At 49.6% G+C, this 21,875-nt stretch overlaps 6 protein-coding genes; 3 read left to right on the forward strand and 3 right to left on the reverse strand.

Moving 5' to 3' along the window:
- Positions 1-275: 275 nt before the first annotated feature.
- Positions 276-3,707, reverse strand: FFUJ_04428 (related to f-box/wd-repeat protein pof10; the record flags this gene model as incomplete). XM_023572288.1 has 2 exons in its annotated part: positions 276-3,256; positions 3,317-3,707. 2 exons carry the CDS (start codon positions 3,705-3,707, stop codon positions 276-278), a joined length of 3,372 nt encoding a protein of 1,123 aa, XP_023426438.1.
- Positions 3,708-5,140: 1,433 nt separating this feature from the next.
- Positions 5,141-7,645, reverse strand: FFUJ_04427 (uncharacterized protein; the record flags this gene model as incomplete). XM_023572289.1 has 2 exons in its annotated part: positions 5,141-7,464; positions 7,570-7,645. 2 exons carry the CDS (start codon positions 7,643-7,645, stop codon positions 5,141-5,143), a joined length of 2,400 nt encoding a protein of 799 aa, XP_023426439.1.
- Positions 7,646-9,898: 2,253 nt separating this feature from the next.
- Positions 9,899-12,647, forward strand: FFUJ_04426 (uncharacterized protein; the record flags this gene model as incomplete). XM_023572290.1 has 3 exons in its annotated part: positions 9,899-10,190; positions 10,273-10,629; positions 10,681-12,647. The coding sequence occupies 3 exons, from the start codon at positions 9,899-9,901 to the stop codon at positions 12,645-12,647; spliced, it is 2,616 nt and encodes an 871-aa protein (XP_023426440.1).
- A 415-nt stretch (positions 12,648-13,062) lies between these two features.
- FFUJ_04425 (related to NADPH-ferrihemoprotein reductase and mammalian nitric-oxide synthases) lies at positions 13,063-15,029 on the reverse strand (the record flags this gene model as incomplete). XM_023572291.1 has 4 exons in its annotated part: positions 13,063-14,458; positions 14,512-14,610; positions 14,662-14,837; positions 14,889-15,029. The coding sequence occupies 4 exons, from the start codon at positions 15,027-15,029 to the stop codon at positions 13,063-13,065; spliced, it is 1,812 nt and encodes a 603-aa protein (XP_023426441.1).
- A 2,625-nt stretch (positions 15,030-17,654) lies between these two features.
- On the forward strand, positions 17,655-19,334 carry FFUJ_04424 (related to single-stranded TG1-3 binding protein; the record flags this gene model as incomplete). XM_023572292.1 has 4 exons in its annotated part: positions 17,655-17,884; positions 18,230-18,521; positions 18,576-18,842; positions 18,897-19,334. The coding sequence occupies 4 exons, from the start codon at positions 17,655-17,657 to the stop codon at positions 19,332-19,334; spliced, it is 1,227 nt and encodes a 408-aa protein (XP_023426442.1).
- Positions 19,335-20,520: 1,186 nt separating this feature from the next.
- FFUJ_04423 (related to ADP-ribosylation factor GTPase-activating protein) lies at positions 20,521-21,813 on the forward strand (the record flags this gene model as incomplete). XM_023572293.1 has 3 exons in its annotated part: positions 20,521-20,568; positions 20,674-21,435; positions 21,508-21,813. 3 exons carry the CDS (start codon positions 20,521-20,523, stop codon positions 21,811-21,813), a joined length of 1,116 nt encoding a protein of 371 aa, XP_023426443.1.
- Between the last annotated feature and the right edge of the window lie 62 nt (positions 21,814-21,875).

The raw sequence follows: 21,875 nt of genomic DNA on the forward strand, positions 1-21,875 counted from the left end.
ATTTATTGGGAAAATGGGCAATGCTTCTCGTGACAATCACCTCGAATTAGCAGATCTCTGAGGAGATATCAACCATTTCGCTAGAACGGTTCATGACCATCACGATGTTGACTCGTTCAGTAACAAATTGAGCTCAGACGAGAAAGGACAGATGCCGATAAAAAGTTCAATTGCGTAAAAGATAAGCCAATAGCACCAACACGTACCGTGTTGGCCCATGACATCGAATGTAAAGCTATGAACAACAAGGCACACAATGCGGCAGATGCACTAAATTACCACCTCTGTACCCCCTTTCCTTTACCCACGCCCTCAGTTTCCAGCGCTGGGAACTCATCGCGCTGAACGTCCGACGATGCGCCCATTGCTGACAGACCCTGCTCCTCCATGCTCAACTTCAAAGCAAGTTCAAGGTCATAGTCCCTAGACTCGAGATTGTTTGACGACCCTGCCTTGAAAAACCCAGGCGACGCAGTTCCAGATGTCCTGTTCTTCTTGCCAGACTTGGATTTGTATGTCAGGGAGAATTCGTAATCGCCGGAGCTCGCTGCTTGGGGTGATGGGGGGTTATCATTGACGCCTTCCATCAGAGAAAGGCGGATTGCCTGTTGAATCTGTTGTTCATAGTCGTCCTCGACAGGTGCTATCTCAACCTTATCTGTGGAGGCAGACGGGGGAGTTATCATGTCCGAGACACTTGGATCAGGGGTGACGGTATCAACAGTAGTGGTCTCACTGAATGTCGAGGCCGTATCCAGGCTGGCATCAGCAGCGGAGTCGCTTGTCCGACGTTGTTCCTCGAAAAGGAAGGCTTCCTCGGAGACCATCTGCGCATACCGCAATGCCTCTTCTTCAGTCAGGTCGCCGAGTGCGCCGACGCCAAAACGATTGCGCAGGCGGTTCTGCTCTCGAGCCTTTTGCTCGTTCTCCCTCTTGATTTCAGCCTCCTCAGCAGCGATAAAATCAATGACTGCACTGCCTTGACGACGACTGGCCAAACGGCCATGAACATCAGAGTGTCTAAGCCGACGCTTGCGTCCTGAAGCGTGACTAGCAGAGCTGTACGCCCAGTACCTCAGAAAAGCACCAAATGAAACGACTCCACGAAGGACGGTTGGATCAGGGTCAAGATAAATCGCACCAACTGCTGAGTAAGTCGACTCGTCAAGAGTTGGGTTCATTGTGACCATGTGTCGAGGCACTCGTCCATTTGACCTTGCGTTGAGAGTTCGAACGGGATCCAATGTTGATGCCAAGGGGTCCCATGCTTGCACCAGTCCATCACTGCCGCCATGGACAACATACATAGCTGAGAGTGCGACGCAGGACACTTCTGGGGAGTCAGTCTGGATTTGTCGCACCGGACTGATGCCCGTAGCCTTAGCATCCTCACGAGCGTTCCAGACAAGTACAGCCCCATCGTCTGTGCCGACAGCAAGCAATCGAGATCTGCGGCCTGGAATCTCTTCCTCAGCCGAGCGGAGAGGATCTTCACTGAGTGTCAGCACTGACGTGCTAGATTGATCCATTGAGGCACTAGTGATCACTGCATGACTTTGACCCTTCAGCCTGAAAGAGCAACTCTCCCACTCATGCAGATGGGACATGACATCCAGTGATGACACTGAAGTAGATGTGACGGATTGAGATATCTTCTTATTGGGTCCCTGTGATATCTCTGCCGCAGTAGTCCCGAATAGTGACGGCTGGACGCTGACGGCGACATCAGGAGCCATGGGAGCTAACACGACTGATGACGATTGGGCATCTTGAGGAACTAGAGATCGAGTGTATCGCTGGATATGTGCAGGGCGGTTTTCGGCTAGTCCACAGTCGATGACAAATATGTTTTCACCAGCACCATGGCCGTCATCATTGGCGAAATCGACCTCCAGCTTGCGTTGCATATCCCATCCTTCGCAGACCCTTCGGAAGTGTGCAGGCTTTTGGCGCAAGAACTTTTCAATTTCTCGTGCCTCAGCAGCCAACTGACTCTTACTTAGGCTCATAGAATTGGAAGGCGACCGAGGCGAGTATGCGCCTTTGATGGCGTTTTTGTCCGAATCATCTGGTCGAGCAACACGTCGAGTGGAGTCCAATAGATGCCAGTAAACTGAGCGTCCAGCGAACCAAGCGTTTTTGGTGATATCTTCGCTCTTAGTTGCGTTTTGTGCAGTAGGTGTTTCAGTCAGATAGAATACCTCGCCCAGAGCATTGAGCGCAACTATCCATACCCTGGCTGAAGACTTGCGCTTCTGGCTATAGTTGTCGTCAACCTTGAGAGAGATGATTGGAACGCCAGGACTAAGCACCCAACGCGCAGTGACTTCTCCAGGTTGGTATCGCTGCGGTCCAGAGTCGGTTCCCAGGGCGTATGAAGTGACGACACCAAGGGTAGAGCCAGTCAGCATCCCAATCATTGACTGCGTATTCGTTGGCACATTCGACGATTTGGCCAACCATACACTGCACATTGACTCGGACATTTCTGGTATCTTAGGGATATCAGGGTAGGTGTCAACAACACCAGAATCCGCACCAAGATATCGTCCACGGTTCTCATTGACAGGGCGGTAGTAGGGACGACCGCCCGGGAATCCTTCGCCTGCAAGAACGCCATATGGTTGGCTTACATCGAGGACGTTGGGAGTTGCTGCGGGGCCCTCTCCCAAACCAAAGGGAACAAGGTTGGGGACCACCTCATCAAGTTGCATTGAGTTGAAAGGATCGACGAATCCCCATTTCTCAATCCTTCCGTTGGTAGGGTCACTGACTGAAGCTACTCCCAGATCGGCAGCTCCGTGGATGGCTTTTGGTGGTTTCTTTCCGTTTGTGAAGACAGCGTGAATATTTGTGACAGCCCATGGCAGCTTGGAGTTGTATGTCAACACAGCGCTGGTTTTCTTCCCGGTACGAACAGATGCGCCAATACCTCCAGAGGCAAAGGATGCGCCCGGTTTGCCACGAGCCAGACCTCTAATCAAGCGGGTGCGCAGAAGGTATTCCTTTCTCCATGACGCCATAGGGGTAAGACGAGTGAAATAACGAGACTCGGACTGTATCAGGTCGTGCGAGCTGTGAGCCCACATGTCCACATTTTTCTTGCTCTCGAGTGCTTCATGACCTGGGAAGAATCGTAGGAAGGCCATGCGCCAAGCATGGGAACTGGTGATGAGGGCATAAAAGCGTTTGGAGACGAGAGCGATTGCAGCGTGCGAGTCGGAGTGAAGATGCGAAAGGATATGTGTCAAGATCTCTGAAGTGAACTCGAGTTAGGATACTGTAGGAAAATATCAGGATCAATGGTATGACGCACCGTTTGGGAAGTCTTCAAGTTGCACACCATCAGAGGGGGTGTCGGAGCGCTTGATAACCTTGAAGCCCAATGCCTTGTTTGGAGTAGGCGGTGTCATTGCATTTTCATACTCAGAGATGCGCTGGCCAGGAGCTGAAGGTCGAACAGTCGAGCGATGACCCAAGCTCAGTCGACGTAGCTCCTCATCAAGTAGGTCGGTATCGACGTCATGACCGGAGGCACGGCGGAGTGCCGGTGCTGAGCCCGGTTCAGTGCCACTTGAGTCTCCGGAATAGACTCGGAGAAGGCCATGCGGGTCATGGTGAAGGGGTCCATGCTGGGAGAGAGAGGCTTTATAGGGGTTGTCTCGGTGAATCAAATGTTCTGTATTCTCGAGAGGCTCTTGTTGCATATAGCTGAAGGCTTGGAACTCGGGGGAAAAGGATGCTGACCGTGCACGAGATATTTGCACAGTCTAGGATGCCGGGGCGAGGGTGTTGAAGCAGTTGAGGAGCTTGTTTGTGCGCTGTTTAGGTGTTTCGTCGCGAAGATGAGGTGTTGGTCGAGGTGATGATCGTTCCAAGAGGAAGTTTCCCTTTTTTGCCTCACGGCGCGTCGACTTTCCGATCTTGAACTTTGCCGATAATAAGCCGGCGCGAGACACTATTGATACACTGATGAGCCAATAGACGAGCACTATAAGACATCGTGTTCGATGAAGTGCAAGATGGTATAAGAATCTGTCATTGAAACGTGTGTATGTGTTATCTTTCTGTGTTTTATTTTTTCTCCTCAGTATATCATCTCCCTTGGTGAGACTATTGTTGCCTGCCTGGTGAGCTTGACTTGAACCATACTGTGGGTCATCAGAGTGTTCGTGATGGAGCCATAGCAAGTTCGCCTCCTGCGACTTAACTCGCTGGTCAGAATTTTTAATACACACTGGAATCTCTTCATCAGGGTGTAAGTTAGCATTGCTGTGCTAGTTCTACGGGGATTGAGTTTTATACCTGGCAGCAAGCTTCTGTAATCATCGAAAGCAAATAAAGATCGCAAGATAGTTTCATTACCTCAACAGCCCTGAACTATTCTCCTAGGACTCCCTGAGCTTGATTAGTTAGTTATTTGAATCGGCTCTGCCAAATCCGATTTTCTGCCAGCCTTTGATTGGCTTGTCATCTTCCACGATAAGTATATTTAAGCTTTTAGCCACTCAGAATTCCCCACGACAGAGTGAAGATAGAGTCTGAAACTCCTGATTTCTTGTATTATGTCAGATATTTTAACAGGATACACAGGAAAATTAAACCGCGACTTATGGAGAAGATTTTATCTAAAGCTGGCCCTGGGCTGGTTGCGTACAAAGAATTAGCCAGGACTCCAGTAACTTATATATACGGAGTAGTATTATGACCGGTCCCTGTACAGAGTAGAATGGGCCAAGCCTGTCGTGAATTGTGTCGAGCTTACAGATAGATATTGGCTTTGCATAACAGTGATCTCAGATGTCGTGGCTCATGATATACTCAATCGCGAATTCTAATCAGTCCTGTTTCATTACCCATAATGCTCATTAGAGGGGGTGTTCAAGCATCCATTTGGGGAGTTTCGAGGTCATCTGATACAGAGCTGTGATCAATGTGTGATTACTCACATGTATGCTACCTTTGGCGATGTAATGTCAATTCTCATAAATTACAGGCCAGATACTCGTATATCGTGTTTCTCATCTATATTTCCAAATCTTCCATGTAATGCCAGTTATTGTCATGTCAAAACCAAAAGCCAGAAGCCACTCTGTTTCCTAACGAGTCCTAACATGGCGAATCATGTTCAATGCCAGGTTCAAAACAGAATCCAAACGCCAAACGCTATGCATAACCCAGTCATTCCTGTTGCCAAACCTGGTCGTCGTAAAATCGCACCGCTGTCATCCTCTTTCATCCTCTTTCCATCCTCTTTGGCATTGTTGCTGCTGGTTCCTGTTGCAACGGGTAATTCGTCAGACGCTGTTGCTTTTGCCTCGATGGTGGTTACAGTTGAAGCCCCGAAGGGGAACTTTATTGTTATTGTACCAATGATGACACCACTAGGCCCGATCGTGATAGTTTCACCACCGGCCGCTTTTGTTGTGCTCTTGGCACCAGGCCCGGCAGTGAAGGTCGTTTCATCGATGATCGCGTATGAAGGGTTGACTTTGGTGATGGTCGCTCCACCAACAATTCGGTATTTAGTGTCAGTGAGCTCAGCGTCAGACCCACCTAGAGTTGTTCCATCAACAACAACACCTTCTGGTCCAACAGTGACAGTGTCGTCATCCATTGTTTCCGTTGTCACGGGAGTGCCAGTTCCATATATCAGAGTCGTAGAATGAAAGACAAACACAGATTTTCCAACTGCGGTGAACATCTCACCACCTTCAATGATCACGTCTGTCTGAGGGCCACCGACCCCATGGTATGTGAGTGTTTTTTCATCAATCACCACGCTACCAGGCGCAATGGACACTTGTCGCTCCTCCACAATAGTATTGGATCCGACGACAGGAACCGTAAGCCTTGTGGTCGTGCCCATAAGAGGAATTTTGAGCCTCGTGCCGCCAACAATAGCTTCCGTGCCCGAAACAGTGACAGGTATCTTTCCAATAGTCGCACTTGTAGGGCTGACAACGGAAATCACAGTACCGACAGGCTGCGGTTTCCTAACTGTTGCTCCCTCACCAACCACTTCTGTTGGGCGAATTGTAAATGTTCCATAATCGACAGTGACTGTCGTAGTTTGATCTGCTCTGAGACTGGAGAAGGTCTTGTCATTGACAATGACTTCTTGGCCTCTGGCAGTCACAAAAAAGTTCCTAGGGGGTTCAGGTTCGGTGTCAGGCCGTGATTGGGGCTGTGGACCCCCTGATGGTTCGGTTTCTGGCTGCGGTCCTGATGTTGGCCTCGGTCCAGGTTCTGCCGAAGGTCGCGGCTTCACGTCCGGTTGTGGGCCCGACTGAGGACTCGACTTTCCGTGCCCCCCGGAAGAATTTGGGTGATTTGAGCCTGGCGCTTTGGAAGGCTGCGGCAGTTGTTTGTTACTCACAGGGAGACCTCCTCCACCAGTCGGTCGGTCGAAGTGCGGCGGCGGTTCTGTGGGGAATACCACAGCCGGGTTCTTGTCAGTCGTTATGAAAGTAACAGTCATTCTCGAGCTTGACATAGTTAAACCTGGCACTCCAGGAACGGCTGTTGGATTCGACCAACCAGGAGGCTTTTCTGAAGCACAAGATTTCCCCGGTAAGCATGCTTGAGGGGGCTCCTTAGTTAGTCCAGAGCCTGGCAATGGGAATGTTCCAGACTCTTCGGAGCCATGAGATGGAACAATCTTTGAGAATGATGGGCTTGGAGCCTCTGGGTCGCAAACGTTGGGAGTACTGATAGTAGGGTAGGGTGGCGTGTAATCACTGCGGTTTCCAAAGAAGGTTATCGTTGAAGTATACACAATGGAATACTCGGTGAAAGGTTCGTTATCCTGCAATGTCGTGCACGGCAACACTGACGTTGGTGCTATCAGCGTCAATGAACCAGACGTCCATGGTCCAGGCGTGTATGTCCCATTTCCCTTCGAAGTAACTAAGGGAATCCATCCGCAGGGAGACTTGTAGCCAGGCCCGCATGTCCGCGTCTCCAGTTTGGTATTGTTGGGCACGGCTTGTGTAAAAGAATGTGCAAATCCCTGGTTTGGTCTCCTTTGAGCCGAAGCCTGGAGATCGGCTTGATTTGCTACAGAGCTTGAATCTCTATTGTGATCTGGCGGGTTTCCATTCACCAGAGCAGCAGATTTAGGAGCGGTCTGGACGAAATGCGAAGCTGAAGGTTCCGAGAAAGATCGAATATGAGTTTCTAGAGTGATTCGAGTGCTCTGAGATGAAGTGGCCACGCGATCCAACTGTGAAGTGATTGGCACTCTCTCAGCAGAATCATCGGAGCTTGTCTCTGCTGCCGTTTGAAAGAAAGCCTCTGTAGAAGATGCTTTGTCAGGAAGAGAGGACAATTCCTCTTCCACTTGTGTTATTGGGGTTGATGCTATCGATAATAAGCGAGTGGTACTGCCGTCTGGGGCAGTCGCGATGGCCGTTTCATTCAGTGGAAAGCGCCGAGGGTTTGGCTGATTAGGTCCGGATGGGGCTGATAGGCAAGGTCATCTTTAGCCACGATTCTTCTCTTCCGTCTCTTCATCTTTCAAGGGACATGCACAATAATTAACACTGATGGGACAATTCGCAGGCTTACCTCGAGGTACAGCAACGCCGACAATAGAAGGAACAAGCGTTGCGACTGAGAGCAGTCCAATTACTTGCGCCCTCATATTGTCGATATAGGACATATACTGGCTGCTCCGTACTGCATTAACTGTTGCCCTGGTCGTTTCGAGCTCCTTTTGTCTGTCATCCAAGCTCACCAAACCAAATCGACTGGGGCAGGCCTCTAAACGAGTGATTTGGGCCTTGTCTGATAAGTTGGTCTCACATCGGCCACTTATATGGATGGTTCTTCACACAATGAGCACAACGGCTTTCGACGTTGTCGATAATAGCTTAGGGGAGAAAATCAATCACAAGATCGGATGCATGACTGGGGAGGGGCTCAAAGGTTAATGAGCCAGCCGCCTGCCTCTAGTTAGCAACTGGCTCTAGTGCATGGTGACAAGGGGTTTACGTCGTCCAAAGCGTAAGCGCAAGCGAACGAACCATGTAAGTTCAGGTCAACTGGGGCTGCTAATTGACTCGACCCTATACTAATTAGCCTCTCAGGGCCTTCCTTTCTTGTATTGTTTCATCCCTGGATCTGACTATTGTCCTCGCTCCAGTAGAATAGCGCTCCGGAGGGCTTTCTTTGGTGGCGGGGGACACAAACAGCCCTGCCCTTCCATACAGTTACACTGTGTGCTGCATAGACACCCACCACAAGGCCCAGAATGCATGTGGCTGATGCCTTCATCCTATGCGAAGGCTCCCTTGTTAATGCGTCTATCAACTCTGTTCGGCCTGGCCTAGAACATGACACTCCAGAACCGTCGATTCTCCTCGGCATGTCATCACATATTCAGGTTTCATTTCATCTCTTGGACGTACGAAGATCCTAAAAGCAAAAATCGGAAGAGCCAGCGATAATCTGCAGAATTTAAACTCAGGGTGTTACCACCTCACAAGGCCCAACCTTCCGGGAAACATCCATTTCGGTGGGAACGGTGAGACACTCAAAGTCGCTCAGGTCCAACATAATGTCTCAAGTTACATTCAGCTGAAATTCAAACAAATGATATCCATTCGGCCTTCCACATGGAGCTGAAAAGGGACACTGGCACACGGAGCTGAAGAAGATGGATTAGAACCAAAATCTCGGTATTTGCAATTTTCACGTCCGACCGGGCAACAACAACTTTCGGGTCCGGTTTTTAAGATCTTCAGGTCATCAGAAATTGCCATTGTGAAATAAGCTCTGGTTTATTGTGCGGATGCCCAGGCACCCTAAACCGTAGCTTAAAATTTCGCTCACATGTAATGCTGACCAAACCACACAGAGGGGGCACTCGGTGTAACCAGTTTATTATCGAAGTTAATATTGATGGACCCGTCAGTATTGATTGATATCGTTCAACCTGCAGCCAGGGTCTTACTAGTCGTGCAACGCTTTCCAGCCACCGACTTGCCGGCGTCAGGGTTCTAAGCCGAGTATGTATGCTCGCAAGCTCGCAATGTCAGTCGGATCGAGGCCCTTTGTTGACAGGGACAAGGATCGTTTCCAGAATCTCAAAGCCCCAAAATATATTTTGTTTCCCTTCAAAGGTGCCACGATAACACTTCATGATACAATCGAGCAACGTAGAGCAAAATACAGCTAGTCATGGTGTAACAACATCTCGAAGCTCATCAGCATCCGCAAGTTCTGATGGCAATACAATTTGAAAAGACCGGAAGTTCCCCTCGTGGATGCTATGTATTCGAGATGGAACTCCTCGGAATGATAAGGTTGTTCAACTCAGCCAATAACGAACAAATTACCCCTGCGACCTCTTCGGGATGGCCTAGTGAACGCCAAGGAACACTCCGCGCTCCGCACCATAGCTTTGGGGGCCAAGCCAAGCTGGAAATGGCCAAAGCCATGTAACGCTACTCTGTGGCTTTCTTTTCAGTCCAAGGCCACTGAGGAAGGGGCGACAAGGCCAGAACTCGTTAATCTTCAGTCGCCTCGCCCTGACTACTCCAACAAACTCTCAGTTCCATTGTCACCAAACTCACTGGTTTACGCTCTTATCCGGCCTTTGCAGCTTCAACGAATCATTATTCCGTGCCAGCGTTGAACAATTGCGGCCATCATCAAGAAGGATCCGGCTCCCTGTCGCTCTGCTGTTGTTAGAGGTTAACCGCACTGCGCACCCTTGACTAGACACTGGGATCGTTGTTTGGTGTGAATCGCGACGTTGAATGTGCCGCATTGCGGTCACCTCCACTCTATCGGCTCAAGAAATCTCATTTGATGTTTGCTTCGAACCTAGGATGACCTTTCTGGCGAAGGTCCAGAACAACAGGCTTTCTCACATCTCTCTGCCAGACTCGAGATGCGGTCAATCATCCTTGGATCGTACTTCTTTCTTGTGCAACTCGCACAAGCCCGTGATCCTTCACCTGTTTTGTTGCCCTCTGGTGGTTGGTACGTTGTTCGGTCCTTTTTTGTGGCAGTCGATGTTAATACACAAGATAGGACTGGAAGCGATGGCAATTGGTCTACCATCTCATTTTCTCTGGGTTCAAACTCACAGGCCATTGAGGTTCTGGTGAGCACGGCTCTCTCCGAATTCTGGGCCATTGGACCGGGAGGATGTCTACCCAGTATGTTTTCCTCACCCGGTCGTTCGTTCTCCAGCTTGGCTTCTCAAACCCAAGGAGTCGTTGATACCTTTCTACTCTGGATCTGTCCTTAACACTCTAACAGAGGAGCCTCACTGTATTGCCGCTCGCGGAGGCATCTATAATCCTCAAGAATCTAGCGGTTGGAGCCCCCTAGGCACATGGCAGTTAGGGTTAAGCTATCTCGGTTACGATGGGAATGGCAACTACGGGCGCGATGTTATCAGCACACAAAGCCCTCTCAGTGATGATCCATATACCATGGACGGTGTGCTAATAGCAACCATAAACACGACCAATTACTTGAACGGTCTCTTCGGTTTGGGGATCACACAGAGTAACTTCAATGGCACTGTGGCGGATTCGCCATTGACACAAGCAGTTGGAACGTATGGACTGATTCCAAGTTACAGCTTCGGATATACAGCTGGAGCATACTACAGTATGCTGCCCTTTATACAAACTCTGTCGTCGAGATCGCTAACATAACTAGGAAATACACCTGTATCCTTGACTCTTGGAGGCGTCGAAACGCCAAGGTTTAAAAAACATGATAACGTCTTCACACTCAGCCAGGAAGACAACCTGGAGCGCCCTATGGTCCGTGGCATTCAGATCACGCCAGCCGAAGGCCAAGATGTTCCTAGTTCTTGGGAATCCCAACAACCTTTGCTCTCCCAATGGAACTCATCTTTCTTCGCCATCATTGATAGCAGCACCCCCTACCTGTGGCTACCAGACGAGGCCTGCGACCAATTTGCCCAAGCTCTTAACTTGACGTATAACAGTACCTTCGAACTCTACACCATAAGTGACGATCAATATCGTAATTATACAAATGACGCGTCATTCGAACTTACCTTTGTACTTTCAAGCTTTGACGATAACGATAACTTTGGCGACCCTTACAATGTACCAGGTATCGTCAATATTACCATACCTTTGAGAGCCTTTGTGGGCTTGCTGCAATACCCTTTCATGCCTGATACGATTCAATATGGCGACCCCGCAATCCCCTACTTTATGCTACGAAAGGCGAAGAACAGCGGCTCCTACATACTAGGCCGTTCTTTTCTACAGGAGTCCTACCTCATAACCAAGTATGATGAGGGCGTCTTCTCAATCCACCAAGCTCTTTTCCCAGACGAGCCATCGACAAACTCGGAACTGACTGCCATCGAACAGTCTGACAACAGTCCCTATCCTCCACCATATGCGGAGGATGAAGGTGGGCTTTCAGATGGACAGGTAATTGGAATAGGAGTGGGTGTTGGGTTGGGTGTCTTCGTCGTCTGTGCAGCAATTTTGTTTGTGTGGTTGTACATTCGACGCAAACGCAAGCGAGCAGCCAAAGGAAATGACCCGCCAGCAGAGGATCAGGACCTTACGCCAAATAGCGGATCGCGATCACCCAAATCCCCTTTGATTATATTGTTTTCGAAGATTCTCGGACGAAACTCCTCCACTCAGCAAGCAGGAGATGGCACTGATGATAGAGAAAAGGTTGCTGAAGCTCCCGATACTCAAATCCACGAGATGTCAGCACCACTTCCAGTAGCAGAACTCGATGGCGACGATGGCATGTCATGGAATGATGATACGGAGATGGGTACCGACAGCACACATAACATGACTGCCTATGAGATGGCCCGGAGGAAATTGGAGAAACAACTCCAGGGACCAGTCCCAACATATACCCCCCCTGCTGATGGGACGGAGATACCCGCAGAGAAAGCGATATACCAACCAGACCCAACAAATGGTCCGCCTGTGGCCCTACAACTATCGCCATCGGCATCTCTAAAAGCAACACAACACGGGGGCACGAATACAAGCTCGATACCGCTGCCATCTCCACTGACCCCGGGCTTCGATGCGAATGGCCGTCCCATCGAGGCACCTTCTCCAACTACTATACCAGTATCGCCAACTACCGACAGTATTTCATTACCACACTCACCCCTTTCTCCCACTTCGGACCACCATACCATTAACTCCATGGCAATGGGTGGAACTCATTCAGACCGTGAACCTCACTCTTCATCGAAGCCATCGAATGAGCTACAACAGCGAGCAGTTCAACGGACACCCATTGATCCATCAAAGGTTGTATTCCTTGGGGCACTGCCCAAGAACACGCGCTTCTCCCGCCACGCCGCCCCGCAAATTCTATCAGATGAGGACTATCAAGCCACTGATGAGTCCTCACATCGGCACGGCTCTGTTGATACTCTGGGAAGTAACTTCACTGTCGACGAGGAAAGACGAAGCGCGGAAGGATCATCAAGGCGTTTGGATCAAGGTACAAACGGCTCATCCGTGAATGCTATGATAGAAGATCCCCCACAAAATCCTTCGACAGATCAGCCTGGTATTTCACAAAGCCGAGAGCGCATCAATCCTGGTGAGGATTTGGTTCATGTACCGCAACTGGCTGAAAGGCGGTATAGCTGGGAGTAATAAGCTAGCTGCCGCGCGCCTTATTCTCATAATGATCAGGCTAGCAGGAAATTCTGGCTTTGTTGACGAGAAACATGAAAGGAACGGGGTCTACGTTCTGGCCTGGTATTGGCCGTGGACAGCGCGATTTCCAACTGATTTAAGTAATGCCACAGATTGCCAGAGCCATATCTGGCTCAGACTGGTCAAAACCCCAGTCCATTGAGACTGGCATAACGTTTTCTTTGTCAAATTTGCATCAGCGAGCGTTATGATTTGTCTTGATATGTCGGTCTCAAATACCAAAGAGAAGGACAGTTCTTATTCAATTTATAATCAAACATATAATCATGTGCTTATTATGTGCTCCTGTTATTGTTGTATGCTGGCTTGATGTCTAAAGTATGTACTACCTATATTTTCAATTGAGAATTTCTTACCAGATCTCCTGCCACCATGTCAACGCTGCCAGAATCTTCTTACGTTCCTCTGTATCCTTTACGTCCTCCGAGAAGGGGTCAAACACTACCTTCTTAGCCGCATCCGCCATCTTGGTCGAGCCACCACAGACGCAGAATATTCCATTGTTGAGGATTACCTCTTCAATTCTCTTGGCCTCCTCGCGTAGCCTATCCTGAACATATATCTTATTTCGCTGATCACGCGAGAACGCTAAAAATACATTGAGATGTCCCTCGCGCACGGCGGCGTCAAGCTCTTGCTCGAAGAAATAATCGGCCCCACGGTTGCGGTTCCCAAAGAAGAGATGCATCGGTCCTGGTGAGGGGTGCGTGAGGCGCTCGTGCATAAGGGCGCGTATTGGGGCAAGGCCTGTGCCTGTGGCGATGGCAACTAGAGGCCGTCGGGCATTTTGTAGGCCATGAATGGGCGAGAGGACTGGCTTGCGTGTGACAGCGAGGATGGAGTCCAAGGGAATGTTATCGAGATAACGAGAGCAAAGGCCCTCGCGAGGTTTGCGGAGGACAGTTTTGTATTTGACTAAAGCGACAAGTAGCTCGATACGAGTCTTGTCCTTGTCTGTCGGATGATTTTGATGCTCGCCACCATTGGCAATGCTAAAGTCTCGTCCACGGATAATTGGGAAAATATCGAAGAGACGCTCGGCAGGTAGTTTGACAGATGTGAACTCCTCCAAGACCTCGAGAATAGATCGCCTTGACCTAGTTGCGTAGTCGAAATATTCATCTAGGTACTCAGTCATGGTGAACTCGAGAAGCCGCTCCTTGTGGTCGGGATTGGTGGAGAAGTAAGACATGTTCTTGAGGAATGATCTCCGTGGGATTGCAGTGAAGTCGATATTGTTCAAAAGGAGCTCTCTCAATGTGCATTTGGGGTCTATGTAGAGGTTCGTAGGAAGAGATTCGCATAATGAGAGGTCAAGGGTTTTGTCGGCCACCTCTTCCCAGCCCATGAGGGTGATGAGCTTCTGGACGTCTGGGGGGAAGTTTTTCGGGTAGATGGTTAGGCAATCTCCAGGGACGCAAGACAACTTATCTCCATCACGATGTGGAATGTCGAATGAGATGAGGCGGACATCTTGCCAGTGCTTCTCTGGGGTGAGTCTGTCGTTTCCAACCAAAGTTGCGTTCCAACCGTTAGGGATAGGGAGAGGTGAAGAGGGAGGGAGGTTGGAAATTATCGGAGACTTGTGGCCATTGCTTATCGAAGAGTTACGGAGAGAACTCTTTAGAGACCATTTAGGGGGGAGAATAACATCATCAGGGATAGGCTCAAGTCCAGTAGGGGGAGGATGGTGTTCAAGTAAGTGGTTGTAAAGTCGCTCACCCCAACGCACAAAACTTCCATCAATACTATCCATAACATTAGCTACTTCAACTAGCAATTTATAACGATAATTACTGACCCGTCTGGAAATTGTTCGTCCGCCTCAAAGGGATCAAAGAAAGTTGTAGCACCAAGTTGATCGAGGCGCCTGTTGAGCTTGCGAGCTGCCCAATTAAACCTATACTGTATAAGCTATAGTGAACAACATCAAACACCCTCAATGACTGACTTGACATAAGTACTATCTCCAAGCCCAAAAGTTGTATACTTGACTGAAGCTAAGCAACCTGGTGGTAATTTCTTCCGAAGAAGTCTTTTCCAGAATACCAGTGAGTTATGAGGCATATCTCCTTGGCCAGTGGTTGATATGACGAATAATACGAAGTCAGGCTGAAGCAGTGCATTCTAGTTTAGGGAGTCAGTAATGATAATCAATCAAGGAGCTATATGGCCTACTAAATCTACTGCGTCGAGTTCTTCAACACGACTTTCAAAATGCAGTCTTTGACATATTCGCCCCAACTCTTCTGCCATGTCCTGGGCATTACCCGTCTCGGACCCGTACAGGACGAGCACGCTCCTATCGTGAGCGGCCATAGTGGCAGACCGAGAGATGAGGTATGTAGGCGTTTGGGAGTAAAAGAGAGTACAGATAATTAAGCCGGGGTCCGGTCTCGCAGGTTGAGGTTGTTTAGTGGGATGGTTTGCGTCAGAGTTAGCGCCGGTTAGCGGATGGCTGATGGCGGGGCGAGGAATCTATTGCGCTTCGGGATCTTATCAATCTGGGGACTGATTGATTAAAAGGAACGGAATCCCGAATGATACAGCGTTTGTTCACGAAGGCCGAGATCGGATGAACATCTTGTTACGCAAGGCGTGTGTCATTCAGGGCCATGTTCTACAAAAATATCTATTGTTGTTTGTTCTGGGCCTAAGCAAACTACCTACCTATTCATGGTCAATTGCTGATGCCATTTATTACACAAATTTTGACGGATTTTTGCGTAGGTCAATTTATAACATGGACAACAATTTGCATAGCGCTTCTTATGTAAACAATGCCAGGAGTCTATACCCGCCTGGCCCAACGTCCTTATTGAAGATTGACAGCAAACCGCAGACCAAAGGGAACATTTCCTAAAACAGTTGTCATATTCAAACGCATTGACAACGGACAAGTTCTAGAAGAAGAAGCTGTGGAGTAAGGAGCTGGCTTGGCTTTCGGGGACTTGAGAAACACAATCCTAACCCTGGCTTGCAGGGCAGCATTGGATCCGAGCTGCCGGGCATGGAGGGATCATGAGCATGGCAGGTGTGCACTACAAACATGGATGTAAGAATAGAATAGGTAGCTCACCTCTTCTCGTGTAATTATTGGTGGGAGCTGGTAATGATCGATGATGCCCTGGTCATTTGGCTCCCGCCATGTAAAAGGGGCTTGCAAAGGGGGTGAATCGACCCAGTCAGGGGGCTCACTCAGACGTGTGACTCGATAAGCTGTCTACGTAGGCTGTCAGGCTGTGAAATTATCCAGTGTATGCAATTTCCGCCATGCAGGCAACCAAGCAACTTCGTGAGCCTATGCTGTGATTATCAGGCAGTTCGAGAATCTTTATCTAGATAGCAAAGGGCGTTGGGGTTTAAAGGAACGAGGAAACTTCCAGACTGCGGTGTGTCGTATGGGGACGCCCAGGATCGGTAGTTCTATATGTTGGACTGTCAATGATAAAGTTATGTGAATAGTAGATTTTGTATTTCTGTATACGAAAGCATTTTAAAACTTATTACCTACTAAGGTAGAAAGATAATATTACTAGTTCTCGGCTTGGAATCATCTAGATCCTTTTATGTAGCCTAGAGGTTGGAGTACAGAAGACTATATGCATTATAACAACCCGATAACTGCTATAGCTTTGCCAATCTGCTGATTTGCCTGTTGTGAACATATATTCTATTCTATTCACACCAAGCCATGCTAGTTCGCTGATGTCGTACTTGCTCATAAACCTACGCCGCTGAGAGGCTAGCAGGCACCCCACTGTTCTTGACCGTGATATCGATTCATGGATATCAACATGAGCGGTCAGAGCAAACGAAAGAGATGTTCTCTGAACACAACTCGCATTCTTACCATTCTATTATTTTCCTGTTTTTACGCCAGGTATTCTTTAGAAATCAAGGTCATTCATGCCATCCGAGAAACTTTTAACTCACTTGCGCCTCAGCTCAAACAAAGCCAACCTTTATTCATATTGACTTTACAATCAAGATAGTAGGTAGCCAACAGAGCATCACCCGCACCACTTTAACTACACCGATACTGCACATACATAGTACAGTGACGCACATGATCCTTGGCCCGCAGCACCCACACGTCAGGCCCTAATATGAATATCCTGTACATACAGTAGGTATTGGCACAATTCATGCATTAAGCAGGTAAAAATATGTGAACAACTCCTCCAACCGGGTGATCCCTTCTCTCTCACTGCTAATTACTGCCAAGATCGTTCATCTTAAACATTCAAACAGCTACTCCGTACCTTTCTCATATGGATCCAGGTAGGAGCGTTTGATACAGGCTCTGGAAACAATTCCCCCGGCCGAAAGCGGTCTCGAAGTGTCCAGGATCTGTAAACACTCAAACGGGAAAGAACCCACAAAACTGAAGCTCTCCCCGAAGCTTTCAGGTATTGAATACCGCCATTCACAGTGGATGATACATGGGCATCCAAACTTCAACGTGGAGTCGTAGCCGCCAACTGATCATGGTTCTCGTACCTTCCTTCGTGACCTGTACTAAGCTTTCCTCCGCTCTTTACGCCTACCGTCGTCCCCCTAGCCCTGGCCACTTTCCACTTTCCACAACTCCTCACCTGCCCACACCCCTGACAACACCCCCCTTCCTCCTTCCCTCTGTGCCCCCCCAAACCCAAAGGCCAGAAAAATATTTCAGATTCCGCTACCAGTCGCCTTCACTTCCTCCCTTTCTCTTCTCCATCACAACATCAAACACCTGTGTCTCCGCGCAACGCACCGTCGTCTGTCTAATCTCAACCTCGTTTCTAGGGCACGAAGCTACCCTGATCAAACTCCTCCTTATTGCACCAGAGTTCAACCTGTTCAACTCGCAGCCATCGTTTTCGAACGCTCCTCCACCACAGGTCCAAGTTCGAACGTCATAATCAATCTAACCACCAACTTCATCCACCCACCACCATCATGTCTGCCGCCAACACTACCACCACCAACAACAACATGGATGCTGCCGTTAATGACGTCGCAAACACTCTGAGCAATACCTCACTCAACAACAAGCCTGCCGATGACAAGACGGCTGCTAACGAGGCCGCCTCGGCCAGCGCTGCTGAGGGCCGTCGCCTCTACATTGGCAACCTGGCCTATGCGACAACTGAGGGGGAGTTGAAGGACTTCTTCAAGAGCTATCTTGTGTAAGTTTTATCTTCTCTTCATCATCATCTCCCTACCCGACTTCTTTTATCTTTGTCTCGCCATCTGTGTTTTATGCGATGAGTGACTAGCTGGAGACACGTGTCTTTGCCATCGCGATGGGCGCCTTCCCTAGCCATCATATGACGACAAATGATGGCAGGCACGCGTGAAGCCCCTTCCTAATCACGAAGTCTTCTATTGGAAATGTATAGCTACTGTCCTTACCACCTGCTGTGGCTCTGAACAGTAGCTACCTCATTGATTCCACTTCTTCGTCACCAAAGCCGTTGCTCCATACCCCATCATGGATACGTCTTGAGAAGTACTAACATTGTCGCCACTAGTGAGTCTGTCTCGATTCCTAAGAACCCCCGCACCGACCGTCCTGTCGGCTACGCCTTCGTCGACCTCTCCACTCCCACTGAGGCTGAGCGTGCCATTGAGGAGCTCTCCGGCAAGGAGATCCTTGAGCGAAAGGTTTCCGTTCAGCTCGCTCGCAAGCCTGAGCCCGCTGGCGAGAAGTCAGAGGGTGCTAACGGTGAGGGTTCTGGTGCAGAGGGCTCTCGTCGCCGAGCTTCGGGACGTGGCCGCGGACGTGGCCGTGGTCGTGGAGGCCGCACTGCCCGCGCTGGCCGTGTGAGTCATTCTCCAGCTCTAGGATTCACGAGTGTTGTACTGACCATACCACAGGAGGGTGCTGAGAAGAAGGAGGGAGAGACTACTGAGGCTGTTGCCGCTACTGAAGAAGCTGCCCCCGCAGCTGCGGCTCCCGCCACCGCTGAGGTTTTACCATTGACCGACATCACAAACAAGATCAACACTGACGCGAACACCAAGACTAAGACTCAAGCTCGCCCCCAGCGTGAGCGCCGTGAGCGGGGCCCTCCCGCTGATGGAATTCCTTCCAAGACCAAGGTCATGGTTGCCAACCTGCCTTACGACCTGACTGAGGATAAGGTGAGAACAGCTGACCTATCTCGTCTCCAATGCAGTCTTCTGACACCATAACAGCTTATTGAGCTTTTCAAGGCTTATGAGCCTTCTTCCGCCAAGATTGCTCTCCGACCCATCCCCCGATTCATGATCAAGAAGCTTCAGGCTCGTGGCGAGGCTCGTAAGGGCCGTGGCTTTGGCTTTGTTACTCTGGCTTCTGAGGAACTCCAGCAGAAGGCTGTTAACGAGATGAACGGAAAGGAGATCGAGGGCCGTGAGATCGCCGTCAAGGTTGCTATCGACAGCCCTGACAAGACCGACGAGGAGCAGCACGAGGGTGATGCTACCAACGGCCAGAAGGAGGCTACCCCTGCTACTGAGGCTACTCCTGCTGCCGCCGCACCCGCCCCTGATGCTGCTACTGAGGCTGCTACTACTCCTGCCGCTGCCCCAGCTCCCGCTGCCACCAAGACTGAGGCTACCCCCGCCTCTACCACCCCTGCCACTACTGCTTAAGTTATGGCTTGGCACGAATTTCACGGGCATGAACTAGGTATGCCACGATGATAACACTTACGATTTGGTACGCGATTTTCACGAATTTCTCTTACGGTAGATTCTCGCTACAACGATGAAAAGAAAGAATGAGGTATTCGACCTTGCCGGGATCTTGGGGACGTAAGCAAGAGCGAATCGAGCTTTCAATGAATCTCGGGTGGTGTTTACTTATCAGCCTTTATCACTTTTCTCATCAAACACTTAATATTTCCATGATCGGGACACAAAAAAGCTCACAGGCCCTCTGTTATCTTGTATTTGTATCACTTTTTCTCCGTCACCCTTCTGCGGGTTGTACACTAGCTTACACCGGAGGCGGCAGGGGGAGAGAAAAGTTTAGCGGTATTATAAAGGGCGTTTTGATGAAGCTGAACGGGCCTGCGTAATTTTTCAGTTGCTTGTATGTGCAAAGTATATTACTGTAAAGGTGAAAGCATGTGAATCTGTGGTGATGTTTTGTGCTCGACATCATATAGACGAGACAAATTGATATGTAGTAGAGTTTACCTTACCCTGGAGGATTGTGGGGATTCAAGGGAAGAGGCGTCATTGCTTTAGAATACAGGATGATTACGGCTATGTCAAGTTATCTAACGCGTCGTCCCGGTTTTGGACCATTTGCATGCCGAAGATTGTAGGAGTTGCAAATAAATCAGTTGAAAACTTCATTGTGAAACGTATAGACTAATGCTGGATAATATATGTACATGCAATATACTATGTAGCTCACGTGGCTAAGGGTTCTAGAACTGGCCTCAATGATGTCTTGAGTAAGGTAAGGTCCATATGGTATGGATAAAATGCCCCGCCAACCTTAGGTAGGTAGCCCCTTAAATGGCCGGGAGCAGTTGGGGCACTTCATGGCAACGAGCGGGAGGAGCTGTCCCCCTGCTCCAGTGCATGAAGCAACTAGCCTTGGGCGCTGAGTGGTGTAAATGTAGAGGCAAGGTACCCTATGGCACTAGTGCCCTCAGATGTCTCCCTTTGTTTCTATTTCCATTTTCAGGTGATTCCAACTCATCATAGAGATCCATTGTACGTACTCCGTACGAAGTTATATCGTGTCCAGCAAACACAGCAGCTGCAACACTCAATATACCTAATCGACGCCACAGTATCCCACGATAGCACTGAACCTCTCAAGATGGCATCCAAGGGCATGTGGGAGGTTGATCCCGAGACTCGGTCCAAGGTTCGTCCCTCACCATTCATCCCCTTTCCTACTCATCCAATCTCTCCCCATCCTCTCTGTACTTTGCGCTGCAGTCACACATGCTGACGCCGATAATGTCGATAGCTGGCCACCCTCCAGAAGGAATCAAAGAATAATATCTGCTGCGATTGCAATGCGCCTTCTCCCCAGTGGGCGTCTCCCAAGTTTGGCATCTTCATCTGCCTCTCGTGCGCTGGTGTGCATCGAGGCCTTGGAGTCCACATTTCTTTCGTCAGAAGTATTTCAATGGACGCCTTCAAGTCGAGCGAAATCGAACGAATGCGACTGGGCGGCAACGAGGGATGGAGGAACTTCTTTGAAGAGCATGAGCAAACTAAGATGATGGGCATCACATGGGAAGACTCGACTATTGCAGAGCGATACAGTGGTGAGGTCGGTGAGGAGTGGAAGGAGAGACTGAGCTGCAAGGTTGAGGGCCGCGAATATGTCCCTGGTGCGAAGAAGCCTGTGTCTGCGCCCACGAAACCAGCATCGCGAACGGGAACTCCAATGAGTGGTAGCTCGCGCCGCAATGAGAGTCCTGCAGCGGCATCAGGAGGCGGAGGCGGAGGCGGAGGCAAGGTCAAGGTGGACGACCAGTACTTCTCAAGGCTTGGAGCCGATAACGCTGCACGACCGGACCATCTGCCACCTAGCCAGGGAGGAAAATATGCCGGATTTGGAAGTACTCCTGCGCCCAGCTCCTCGGACAACGACCTCAACTTTGGTGATATACAGAAGGACGCTGTCGCGACTCTGACTCGTGGATTCGGCTGGTTCACATCAACAGTCTCAAAGACCGCCAAGACTGTTAATGATGGCTACATTCAGCCCACTGCCAAGCAGGTATGTCACTTCTTTTTCCAGGCCATTCTGCCTAGGTACCTTACCTCGGAGACTTATCTTAACACATCACAGTTTGCTGAAGGCGACTTTGCTAAGCAAGCTCAACTGACCGCTTCCGCTTTCGCAAAGCAGGCCCAGGCAGCGGGCAAGAATGCACAGGAGGGTTTCACCAGATTCGTGGAAGGTCCTGAGAACCAGAAAAGTCGAGAAGCCCCCCTGGATGAGAGTAAGAAGAGCTTTTGGGACGAGTTCTCAAATCTGGCTGATCAAAGACAACCCGCCAACAACTCAATCGGCACAAGTGCTATGGGAATGGGCAAGAAGAGCACGACGGCTCCTCCACCAAAGAAGCAGGATGACGCATGGGACGATTGGTGAGCGGTAGTGTAGTCGTAGTCTTGGCTGTTTCGAAGGATGATTTGTTGGCAATCTAAGGTACC

Source organism: Fusarium fujikuroi, chromosome FFUJ_chr02 (genome assembly GCF_900079805.1).
Source record: "Fusarium fujikuroi IMI 58289 draft genome, chromosome FFUJ_chr02".
Lineage (NCBI taxonomy): Eukaryota > Fungi > Ascomycota > Sordariomycetes > Hypocreales > Nectriaceae > Fusarium > Fusarium fujikuroi.